General features: G+C 32.1%; 1 protein-coding gene across 1 annotated transcript in view; it reads left to right on the top strand.

Moving 5' to 3' along the window:
- Positions 1 to 11,534, top strand: part of LOC106710538 (ATP-dependent DNA helicase MER3 homolog) — a 32,926-nt gene that overhangs the window by 19,004 nt on the left and 2,388 nt on the right. The window contains exons 13-25 of the mRNA XM_045680706.1: positions 3,334 to 3,565; positions 4,517 to 4,659; positions 5,943 to 6,127; positions 6,971 to 7,068; positions 7,698 to 7,933; positions 8,384 to 8,619; positions 8,698 to 8,804; positions 8,921 to 9,184; positions 9,566 to 9,734; positions 9,822 to 10,004; positions 10,092 to 10,274; positions 10,362 to 10,470; positions 10,615 to 11,443. Coding sequence (XP_045536662.1) covers positions 3,334 to 3,565; positions 4,517 to 4,659; positions 5,943 to 6,127; positions 6,971 to 7,068; positions 7,698 to 7,933; positions 8,384 to 8,619; positions 8,698 to 8,804; positions 8,921 to 9,184; positions 9,566 to 9,734; positions 9,822 to 10,004; positions 10,092 to 10,274; positions 10,362 to 10,470; positions 10,615 to 11,443 — 2,974 coding nt within the window. The remainder of the gene's footprint in view (positions 1 to 3,333; positions 3,566 to 4,516; positions 4,660 to 5,942; positions 6,128 to 6,970; positions 7,069 to 7,697; positions 7,934 to 8,383; positions 8,620 to 8,697; positions 8,805 to 8,920; positions 9,185 to 9,565; positions 9,735 to 9,821; positions 10,005 to 10,091; positions 10,275 to 10,361; positions 10,471 to 10,614; positions 11,444 to 11,534) is intronic.

The raw sequence follows: 11,534 nt of genomic DNA, 5'->3' as shown, positions 1-11,534 counted from the left end.
CAAAATTATATTTTTAGAATGTATAATATTAATGGTGCTCAGTATAAAATATTTCTGTTATTTGTGTAGTGAAAAATATAAGAAACTAGTGACTAGTTTTTTTTTAGATATAATAGATGTAAGGAATGATCACTATTGTTATCTGTTTGATTTTAACTTCCTTAACGTGGTTATAGCGCAAATAACCTTTTTTCTGGTTTTTTAAAAAGAAGAAGGGATGATATGTTTTGAACTAGTTTCGGAACTTAATCTTATTTATCTTTGATTCAATTAAAAGTATGTTATCGGTTTCCTCATACCGTGGTCCGGAATAACATTGCGGTTTTTGTGTTCATTTAATATCTTTAAGTGAGGTGTCAAAATAGTGCCAATGTGTTAGTACTTTTTTAAACCAACAATTGTAATCGGAAAATAGTGCTTTATTAAAATATTATTTCTTTCTGCCAAAAATAACAGGGCATTTCCCGTTGGAAAATGCCTAATGGCCCAAACGGCCCAACGGGAAATTCAATAATTTGGGTTTTGATTTCCTAAAAAAGATTGACAATCGAAGAAAAAAAGAGTACTGTGGATAATTCAAAGACTGAGCTTACATCACAATATTTTCATTATAGAGACAAGAATATAATTTTTCAGGTTGTGATACTACTGGTTCTGGGGTACTGGGTTCGAATATAGGTACGATTAAATTTATGTCTTTCAATATCGAATTTGATTTCAATTGTATCTCAGTTATGGTTCATTCGGCCGACTTCAAAAAAGAGGTTCTCAATTCGTCTGTATATCTTTGTATGTATTCAAATCTTTTACAAAAATATTTGTAACGTGGTATTATTGCTTATCAATTTAAAGTTTATATACTCGTTAACTTCTGTAACTTACGCGTGCTGTAATAACGAACAGTATTTGTATTTTATTTATATTTTCATGAATACTTGTTTCTTAGAATTCAAAAGGGCAAGGTTAATATGGCAACAATAGTATATATTATACCTATATTGTGTATCTTCTATGTAAAACTTATACCATATGAACTTGCATTTACCAATAAGTGACACGAACATGTGGTCTAACTTACAAGCGACTTAAAAATAACAAAATGGTTTTTAATTTTCTATTCAACTACGATTGGCCGTTTAATTGAGTGTACTAAATACTTTGCATTATTATTAAAATACCTTTTTTAGGTTAAAATTTAATTAAAAATGACTTTTGCTATCAATTTATGAAAATACATAATTTAACATTCGTAATATCAATAAAACAATGTTTCACAATGTTTGGGAGGCAATTATAATCACAATACAAAGGTAAAAAATAACACTACAAGACATTAAATAAAAATATTTAAAGCACATTCCAAAACGCTTATCGATCGTTGCCTGTCCCACGGTTTTAGAAGTGGGTAAGGTCATAGTGGCATCGTTTGAGCCGCGTGTAGGTCTCGCGTCATTGCGACATGCAACGCTCGCGCCGCCGCCGTCTGCCACGAAACAAATACAAATGTCTCATGACGTATTGCACTCTAAAATTACTTCTTTTAATTATAAATTATTACTCAAGTATTGGAAAAAAGAATTCACAAATTCATCACGTCATATCACGTGCACCGATGTTGAACAAATCCCTAACGAGCCTTACAATATTTCCTCATTTCCATATTTCCGTCAATGGGAACTGGCTTCCTCATTGTGTTTCGTTGTTTTACCTTATCACAGATACAATTTTTAATATCAGGTTGAAACTGATTGCTATCTTGCTGTTCTATTTGAAGAAGAAGAAGAGCATTTTCTTGTTCTAGTAGCGCCTTCTCACGTGCCAAGGCTTTCCGTGTCAATTCAGCTTTAGAAATCTTTTGCCAGAGTCTTGTTAGCCCGCAAGTCGTTGAAATTGCCTTCATAACTAAGGAATCATCCGATTGAAGTCTTCTCAAATTTGTTTTAGACTGTACAGGTGAATGAGGTATAGATAACCCAAATGGTAATACTTTTTCTCGCTGAGTTTCAAATTTTTGACACAATGCAGCAAGGCGTAGGATTTTCTCTCCTTTTTTATGTGCATCTCTCAGCCATTCGATGGTGTTATCTGAAGCTTTCACTAAATTAGCCATCTGTTTTGTATCTGTTTTGCAGCCGTCGAATAATATTTGTTTTAAGCGAAAACAAGCTGACCTATGTCTATCACGACGGTCCCGAAAAACAGCTTGTTTTGTTCCAGATTCATATGCAGCAAGTTCATTTCGAAGCCTTTTCAGTAAGCCATCACTGTCAGCTATTTTTTTAGCTTGTGATGCAATAATGTCTGCCATCAAGTTTTCTTTACGGCGTAATCTTCGCACTGCTTTCTGATTGGCAGCTGTTTTCAAGACGTAGTTTTTTAGAACAGCCTTGTAATCATCCCACATGGTGTTATACGAATTCTCGAGATGAGAACGAAGATTTTCCCGTTCACTCGCATATTTGTTTCGATCCTCATCTTCTTTTACCAAGTTTTCACCACGTGTTGTCCAAGCGAGAGTATCTGCTGTGGTGTGTCCGTGGAAAATCAATAGTTGTAAGTGAGTCTCTGCTGCATTGTGATCTGTTTTAATTTGGTTCGATTCTGTTTCACCCATCTTAAGTAAAGCAGCAGTTCTGCGATCATTTTCTTCAGATATATTTTCGATACCAGTTAAAAAGTTTAAAATCATAGTGTCTATGGTGTCACAAAAACTAGCTACGGTGCGCTGGAACTGATCATCCGCCAAATTTATCAGTTTCATTATGTTATTGATATAATAGTTTTTCTTGTCCATAGTTCTATCAAAACTGTGCCAAAAGACTTCGATGTCTTGTTTGAAGACGGGTTCTTTAATTTTAAGCATCAGGCCTCTCCATTTTTTATCCAATTCCCCTCGTCTCCGAGCCTGCGCCACCATTTCTCTTTTAAGTTCTTCATTTTTTAATCTCTTCCTTTCTTCAGCCTCTGCTCTTAATTTCTCTAGTCTTTTGGCTTCCTTTTTTGCCTTTTTCTCTTCTTTTGTTAAAGCCATTTTAAATGTTTTGTATAAAATATAAAGTATAACGTTGATATGTGATTTATTGATTAAAACGTCAAAATGAAGATGACAAAACGTCAATCATATTTTAAAATAAAATTGCGATTATTACCAGCTAGAAAATTAACAATATTCATTACGTTTATATACGAGCTCTACTGTAATGCAGTTTAACAAGGCTATATAACCTTTGCAAAACAATAAATAAACGTTAAACAACAATTATTATTTAGCTTTATGTTACACAGTACACATATATATAAAACCAGTTTCGTTTATCAGAATCTTTTGTGTAGGCAAGGTATCAAGCTCTGGTTGGAGGATGTGAGCCACTACAAAGCTACCTACATAAACGCTTAGCGGAGAATCTAAACAGCGAAGTGGCTCTAGGAACTGTTACCGACCTAGCGCAATGTGTTCAATGGGTGCGATCCACGTTTTTCTTCGTACGAGCAGCACGTGACCCCAAGATGTATCTAGGTCTACCGAAGTCAGCGCCCACAGATCTTATATCCAAAAAAATAGAAGGTATGTATCACCATACAACAATCGTTATTAAAACAGGGGACAAATCATTGATGTAATTATTCATTTAGAAGAGTTCAATTATTGAAAAATGTCTGTCTTGAAACAATTATAAGGTCTTCTAAGAACCATAATCTACCCATCATGGAAGTCCGTCTTCACAAAATGCCGGCGTAAATTATCAGCATGCCGATTCTGTGTTTTATATGGTAAGATATCTGGGAGGCATCTATGAGATGCGGGTGAATATTCCAATTTAGTCGTCAAACGTTTGTGTGTCATCATGTTGTTTATTATCATCTGTTATAAAAGGAATAAGCTTTAAGAATAACCAGAGCATTGTATCCATCGATGATTGGGACCTTTATAGTTAAATTATATTTTTGTTGTTTTTTTTTTGTTAAAATAATTTAAATGTTACTATTGCACAGTGCACCTTGCATTTTATGAATCCGCTACTAGTTCCGGATCATGACGAATGTGTGTCGAAAGAACATGCCATCTTAAGATTTATCAAGGCATGCGATCTTAAGCACTTGAGTATAAGTGAAAAACTGTAAGCGTTTAAGATTCCATCTGCATAGTTTTATTATCAATACCGTAATTCTTCTAGCAATCTTTATTTCTTCTTAATTTCTAGAACCAATCATCATCTTCTTTCAACCATCTTCTTTGTTAAGCTGTTAATTTATAAAATTGAATATTAATGTCGCTTTCTGTTTAACTTTTACGAAGATATAAATAATTGTACTTAAACCTGTAACCATACCCTTTAACTATAAATTGTAAAATGTCATTGAAGACACTTTAACGAGGTTGCATTGAGATTTATCTCACGTGACCATAATAAAGATATTTAAATGCTTAGAAATAAAATCATTTGACCTTGTTGGGATAAAAAGGTTTATGATGAATTGAAGGTCTCGTCCTATGAATCTCCCTTATTTCCTTTAGAACTATGCATGAAAGCAGTGAACGGGTTGGAAAGCTCGGGTCTGATAACAAAGGACGAGGTGTGCTGTATACAATCAACAGAGGCTGGCCGTCTGCTATCTATTTACTATTTGGACTTGGAAACCATGAAACGTATAATGAAAGTAAGTGAATTTTTCAATTAAAAGGGATTACAAAGGGAGTGTGCAATTTACACTTACAACTAAGTACATATAGTAAAACATTATCGAACTATACCTTTTCCACCTTGGGAAGTTACATATTTTTCATACTCTATTCTAAACCTTAGTATGTGACAATTAACAACTTGTAATGTTGTAATAATTTTGTTCGGCGGTAACAAATTACTACAACGTAATTAAGCCCCAAGCTTTAAACTATCCCCTTACCGCCACTCGAGTCTAGACTAGACTCGACTGGCTTCTATTGTAAATATTTATTGAATTTCTCTTCGTATTTATCCTTGCGTCAAAGACTTAACTGCGTTTGTGCTATTTTAACGTTATACTTTAATGAAAAAGTAAACCTTAGATTACTTACAGTTACAAAAGTATTTTTATTGGTGAAAGAATGTTTTTCAAATTTAAGCTGAACAATAATAACTTGATACTCTTTTGATACCTAGATATAGATACAATATGAATAAAACATGCAATTAATTGCAAGGTACGAATAACAAAAAAAAAACAAAACCGACTTAGTTAAAAAAATAACACAGCACAGCACCCGATTTACCTCATATTTATTCTAAGTTTTTTTGAAACATGACAATTTGATATGCGTTGATCATTACTTTAAAAAGCTTTTAGATTTGCTCATACCCACGAAGAGGTCTGGTTCATTTGTATATCTAAAATATTAATTTCGTGTTATCCCACGTCACTTTATTTATTGGGTTATCTTATTTAAAACGTCCTTATCATTTCCCAAATTAAAAATTTTGTATCATAAATTACTACTCAATATTAGTGACACTAAAAAAAAAAAAACATTTTAATGCTACGAAGATGGTGTTATAAAATTTGAGAAAATAAAATATTCATGGTGCAATAGAAATAATCCCTCTTTTTGATGAATAAACCTAGTACTCATATTTTAACTCATAAAATGCATAATTCAAAAATTACTCAAAAAAAAACTTATGGAAAACCTTCCTTTTAAATACTATATTCGTCCATACCCAGTCTCGACACGGTTCGAAGTAATATATTGCGACTCGGTATTTAAAAGTAACATGATATTCAAATAAGAAAACTTTTTTTGGGTCTTCTAACTGATGTACCCAAACAATCGGGTACACTGACCTGTATCCGTGTGCACAAGCGGCTCTTTTATCCTTGAATCGAGATAAAAACATAGAACAACGTTAAAACATTTTGGTAAAGAACCCGTTCGTTTTAACAATCTAAGCAATCTTTTCGCATAGATAAAAGGCGACGAGTCTCTAGAACAGTTATTATGGGTTGTGTGCGAGAGTCACGAACTATCTGATATGCACCTCCGTGTCGACGAACGGAGATGTCTCAATGCCCTCAACAGGAATAATACAGCCCCGACTATACGTTTTCCTATGAAGGGCAAGATCAATACAAGACAGATGAAACTTAACTGGTAAGATTTTACAAAATGAACTGTCTAATGCTATCATGGGTTTCCACAGACGAAACACAACAACGAAAACATATAGTTATCTCTGTTTCTTAATCTATATATATAAAAGAAAGTCGTGTTAGTTACACTATTTATAACTCAAGAACGGCTGAATCGATTTAACTGAAAATTGGTGGGCAGGTAGCTTAGAACCAGGAAACGGACATAGGATAATTTTTACCCCGTTTTCCATTTTTTATTCCGCGCGGATGGAGTCGCGGGTAAAATCTAGTATACAATAAAAGAGATGACAATGTTTTTCGTCGTATGTATAAATTACTCGATTTTCGTTAATTAAGTTGGCAAAAGGAAAAATCTGTTTAAAAATAGTAAAAGAGGGTACATAAGACTTGAAATAGGACCTGGACCACTTCATACGTCAGGCGAAACGCAGATATAAATAGTCGACAGGGAACAACCACACAATATACCATTGTAAAAGAACTCACCGCTGCCGGGTCGCGTGTGGTTAGTAAAGGTAATCAAAGACTACATGAATGCGTTCCGTCTTCACCCTCTGGAATCACAAAACATGTTCCCTCGAAGATGAGAGTCGTAGGAAGGTGCACCCTTAGAATAAATACCGCAAATCCGTTTTTTAATTCTGAAATATATCTTCACGTCATACTCAATGCAATATTTGCGTCTACGTACTACGTAGTGGTTTTAACTAATAGACTACACTTCACGGTACTGATCATGACTTTTCAAGCTAACTCAAATCTTTTGTTGTGCTATTTGTTTTACCAATAAATGTAAACTTATAAACACATATTCCTGTTCAATTTGTGTTGTGTATCGCAGCATAATCCAGGCCGTGCTCGGCTGCTTACCTATCCATGAACCTTCCTTAAACCAAGAGGCCATCATGATAATGAGAATCGCAGTCCGTATTTGCAAATGTAAGCATAATAAATAATTCTTTTTACAATTTTCTTTTTGCAGTAAAAATAGACCTTGTGATTCTGGGAAACTAATTTGACCTGAAATATTTTGTTTGATATTATGTTTAATTGTTTTTTTAAAGTTATAAAATTTTACAGGAAACCGAGGCCATGTTAATCATATTAAAGCATTGCTAAATACATTGCATATGTTCGTCCTAGATTATATATGTTCATTTAATGAAATAACATATTAGGTTTTGTTCAATTTGATAGTTTAAAAGTTAGTAAATATACTTAAAGCCCAGCCGAAAGATTTATTTATAAAAGTAAATTATTAACAATTTGTAAGCATATATTGTGATTAGCTGCACCTAGTAATATGTCTTAACAGACAAACAAGGTCACGGCTTCGCTTATATTACATAACTATCCCAATTGTATCTTTGTCACATGATATGTGTATTCAATTTCATTAAGTGTTAAAATTTAACATTATTCAAAACATGTATTTGAATAGCAGTAAAATGTTAAATTTTATATCCTCCATTGGTGAATAAAGGCTAACTCTAACTAAACACATTTGGCTTGTCGCAAAAATCCTTTCTGTTTTTAATAGTGAAAAACAAACATCGATTTTATTTAAGGTTTAGTATCTTACGTCACTCGACCGAATGCATTGAGAACTTCCCTGCAAAATTATCAGGCCATATTGAATGCTATAGTTTTAGCGAAATGCATGGAATCACAACTTTGGGAGAACTCAAAATACGTGAGCAAACAGTTGAAAGGTATTGGCCCGACTTACAGCACTTTGCTCGCTTCTGCTGGTAAAATTAATTTTATGTTACTAGAAGAGAGTCATCCCCGAGATTTGGAAAGGGTGAGTATTTTGCATAGTCTGAATTATTTATTGTTTATGTAAGATAAAGTCTATCAATGTCTGTTCAGCCATTAACTTTAATTAGTTTTAAATTTCTCATCATTGTGCCACGTAAAATTAAACAATGTTCTGCGGCAATTAGAGTCCATATTGGCCATGGAAGGAAGAAATCCCTAAAGCCCCTAAAGTGTTCTTAGATAGGTGTCTCTATGGTAAAGGGTAACCCTTATTCTAAATTTAAGTGGCAGCTAAAATTTGTTGAAAATAAAATTCTTATTAGGGGCCACATACATAAGTGCTGATAAATTTAAGGGATGTTTAAAAACAGCTATAAGTCTATACTAAAGGAGACGACTAAACGACTCGGCAGTTGGACAGCACCGGCCGATGTCTTTTACTAATAGTAGTAGAGTTAGGTATCACTTAATATTTTCTTGAACTTTTCTACAGATAATGAATAAAGGACCTCCGGCCGGTAATGTTCTTCGTAAACAAATAAGTTTACTTCCAAAATATCAACTGACAATAACACCAATAGACGAAAATAGCTTAAAAATACAACTGACACTGTTAAATCAAATGTATTTGGCTGAGAATCTGGATCAATTAACTGCCGGTGCCAACCACACATCGTATATAATCATTGGAGATTCCGAAAACTACCTTTTGATATTAGCATCGGTCAAGTAACTATTAAAATCTAGAATTAAATATGTAAATCATTTAGAATTAGATTTAAATCACATTTTTTTTTTATTTTCCAGAGACAAAGACTTAATAACCATTCACAATGGCGAAATCACATACCAAACTGTTAGAAGACATCAATTTGAACACAAAATTATGGCTCATTGTATTAGTTCCAATTTCGGTAAGGAAACGGTTTATTGTCTACTTACATAGTGTTGATTTGTATGCAGTCAATGAATGAATTTGTGGCGGTTTTTCAAAATGAATATTAAAAAATAAAATAAACATTTATTTCAGCTGGCATTGATGTACACTGTGAGTATCTGTTTCAAGAATTGGACTTCGGTTCAAAAGATATTATACCAATATCTCAAATAGAGAAAACAGACGGCAAAAATATTAAACAAACTGCCATAACGGATACTTTTAAAATACGAAAAAGAAAAAACCATGATCCCGTTGATACGAACGTTGTAGAAAAGAAAAAATGTGATTTTGCTATAATAGAACAAATTAAATCTTTCACCCAATCACATAATAAATTACGCAATGAAATTGAAAGTAAGAAAAACAAAGATATTGATAATTTTCATCATTTACAGCAAAATTGTTTTGATATTGATTTAGATAATGACGATCAAGTTTTTACCAATTTAAATGAAATTAATATAGAAAAGGACGATGAACAAATAAATGAAATTTTAAATGTAATCGACAATGAAATTCTGCAACAAGATAGACCTAACTTTAACATACCTCAAAACCAGGTGCCAGTTGTATCCAATACTGGAGAAAATAAAACTTATGATTCAGAAGTTAGAACAACAAAAAATAGAATTAGGCGTTTTAATGAGACAATGGAAAAAGAGAAAAATAACTTTAATGTTATTGATAGAGTACAAAATAAAGCAATTTTTACGAATTTTAGTGGTAGTAATAAAGAAGAGGACGATGAACAAATAAATGAAATTTTAAATAAAATCGACAAAGAAATTCTGCAACAAGATAGACCTAACTTCAACATACCTCAAAACCAGGTGCCAGTTGTATCCAATACTAGAGGAAATAAAACTTATGATTCAGAAGTTAGAACAACAAAAAATAGAATTAGGCATTTTAATGAGACAATGGAAAAAGAGAAAAATAACTTTAATGTTATTGATAGAGTACAAAATAAAGCAATTTTTACGAATTTTAGTGGTAGTAATAAAGAAGAGGACGATGAACAAATAAATGAAATTTTAAATAAAATCGACAAAGAAATTCTGCAACAAGATAGACCTAACTTCAACATACCTCAAAACCAGGTGCCAGTTGTATCCAATACTAGAGGAAATAAAACTTATGATTCAGAAGTTAGAACAACAAAAAATAGAATTAGGCATTTTAATGAGACAATGGAAAAAGAGAAAAATAACTTTAATGTTATTGATAGAGTACAAAATAAAGCAATTTTTACGAATTTTAGTGGTAGTAATAAAGAAGAGGACGATGAACAAATAAATGAAATTTTAAATAAAATCGACAAAGAAATTCTGCAACAAGATAGACCTAACTTCAACATACCTCAAAACCAGGTGCCAGTTGTATCCAATACTAGAGGAAATAAAACTTATGATTCAGAAGTTAGAACAACAAAAAATAGAATTAGGCATTTTAATGAGACAATGGAAAAAGAGAAAAATAACTTTAATGTTATTGATAGAGTACAAAATAAAGCAATTTTTACGAATTTTAGTGGTAGTAATAAAGAAGAGGACGATGAACAAATAAATGAAATTTTAAATAAAATCGACAAAGAAATTCTGCAACAAGATAAACCTAAGTACGATATAACTGAAAAACAGGTGCCAGTTATATCTAATCCTTTTAGTATAATGAATGTGGGAAAGAAAACTAATAATTCAGAAACAACAAAAACTAAAACTGGATATTTTAATAAGACAATACAAAAAGAGAAAAACAATTTTAATGTTATTGATGAAATACAGAAAAAAGCAAACAATATGACTGAAACAGAGAACAGAGAGATAGATGAACAGAGTACGTTTGTGAATACTGTTAAAAATCATATTGACGAATATTTAGAAAAAGCTAAACAAAGTAGTAAAGTCGCAGAAAAACAGGTTCTACAATTGGTAGAAATAAGTCCCAACAAAACAATCACCAAATCATTATGTAAAAAGAAAACCGATGCAAAACAAAACATTGTCTCCAGTGATAAAGGTCTTTCAGAAACTAATTTCCAAAAGAATGTTTATTTAACTGACAAAAACATCGATGATACTTTAAATGACAATGAAAACGAGAATAATGTTTCAATTTATGAAAATAAGGAAAACATTGAAGAGTTTAAATTACCACAAATTCAAAAGGAAGACCTCGACTATGCAATCGCCTCCAAAATTTCAAATGTCAACAAAACCAATAGTGTAATATCACTTCGTAAAAATAAACCAAGTCTTAATCATTATGACATAAATGGGTTAGAATCCAAAAGATTGAAAGAGGGTTATTCAAATTACACAAACACTAGATGTATTTGGAAAACTAGTGACATAGATAAAACTATACCAAACCATGAAAATGAGCGAAACATATCCAAAGATTTCTTTTTATTAGAAGAGTTACAAAATGAGCATGAAAATGATACAATTTCTAACGCAGTTACTAATATCTATTCAAAAGATCACGAAGTATTAGACCACGAAAACAAATCCAGCAACAATAATAGTATAGATTATGACCATATAAAAAGTAGTGAAAAATCTGAACCAATATCTAATCTAGAAAATTTAAAGCATAATACAACAAAAGACTGTATTTTCCATAACTTAAACGAAAAAGACGATTACAAAGATGTCAGAAATAATAACAAAGACAAATTAAACGTTAATGCAAATTATATAAA

The sequence above is a fragment of the Papilio machaon genome, chromosome 13, assembly GCF_912999745.1.
Source record: "Papilio machaon chromosome 13, ilPapMach1.1, whole genome shotgun sequence".
Classification (NCBI taxonomy): domain Eukaryota; kingdom Metazoa; phylum Arthropoda; class Insecta; order Lepidoptera; family Papilionidae; genus Papilio; species Papilio machaon.
Note: the sequence above shows the minus strand (reverse complement) of the source record. Positions and strands in the feature narration are given on the sequence as shown.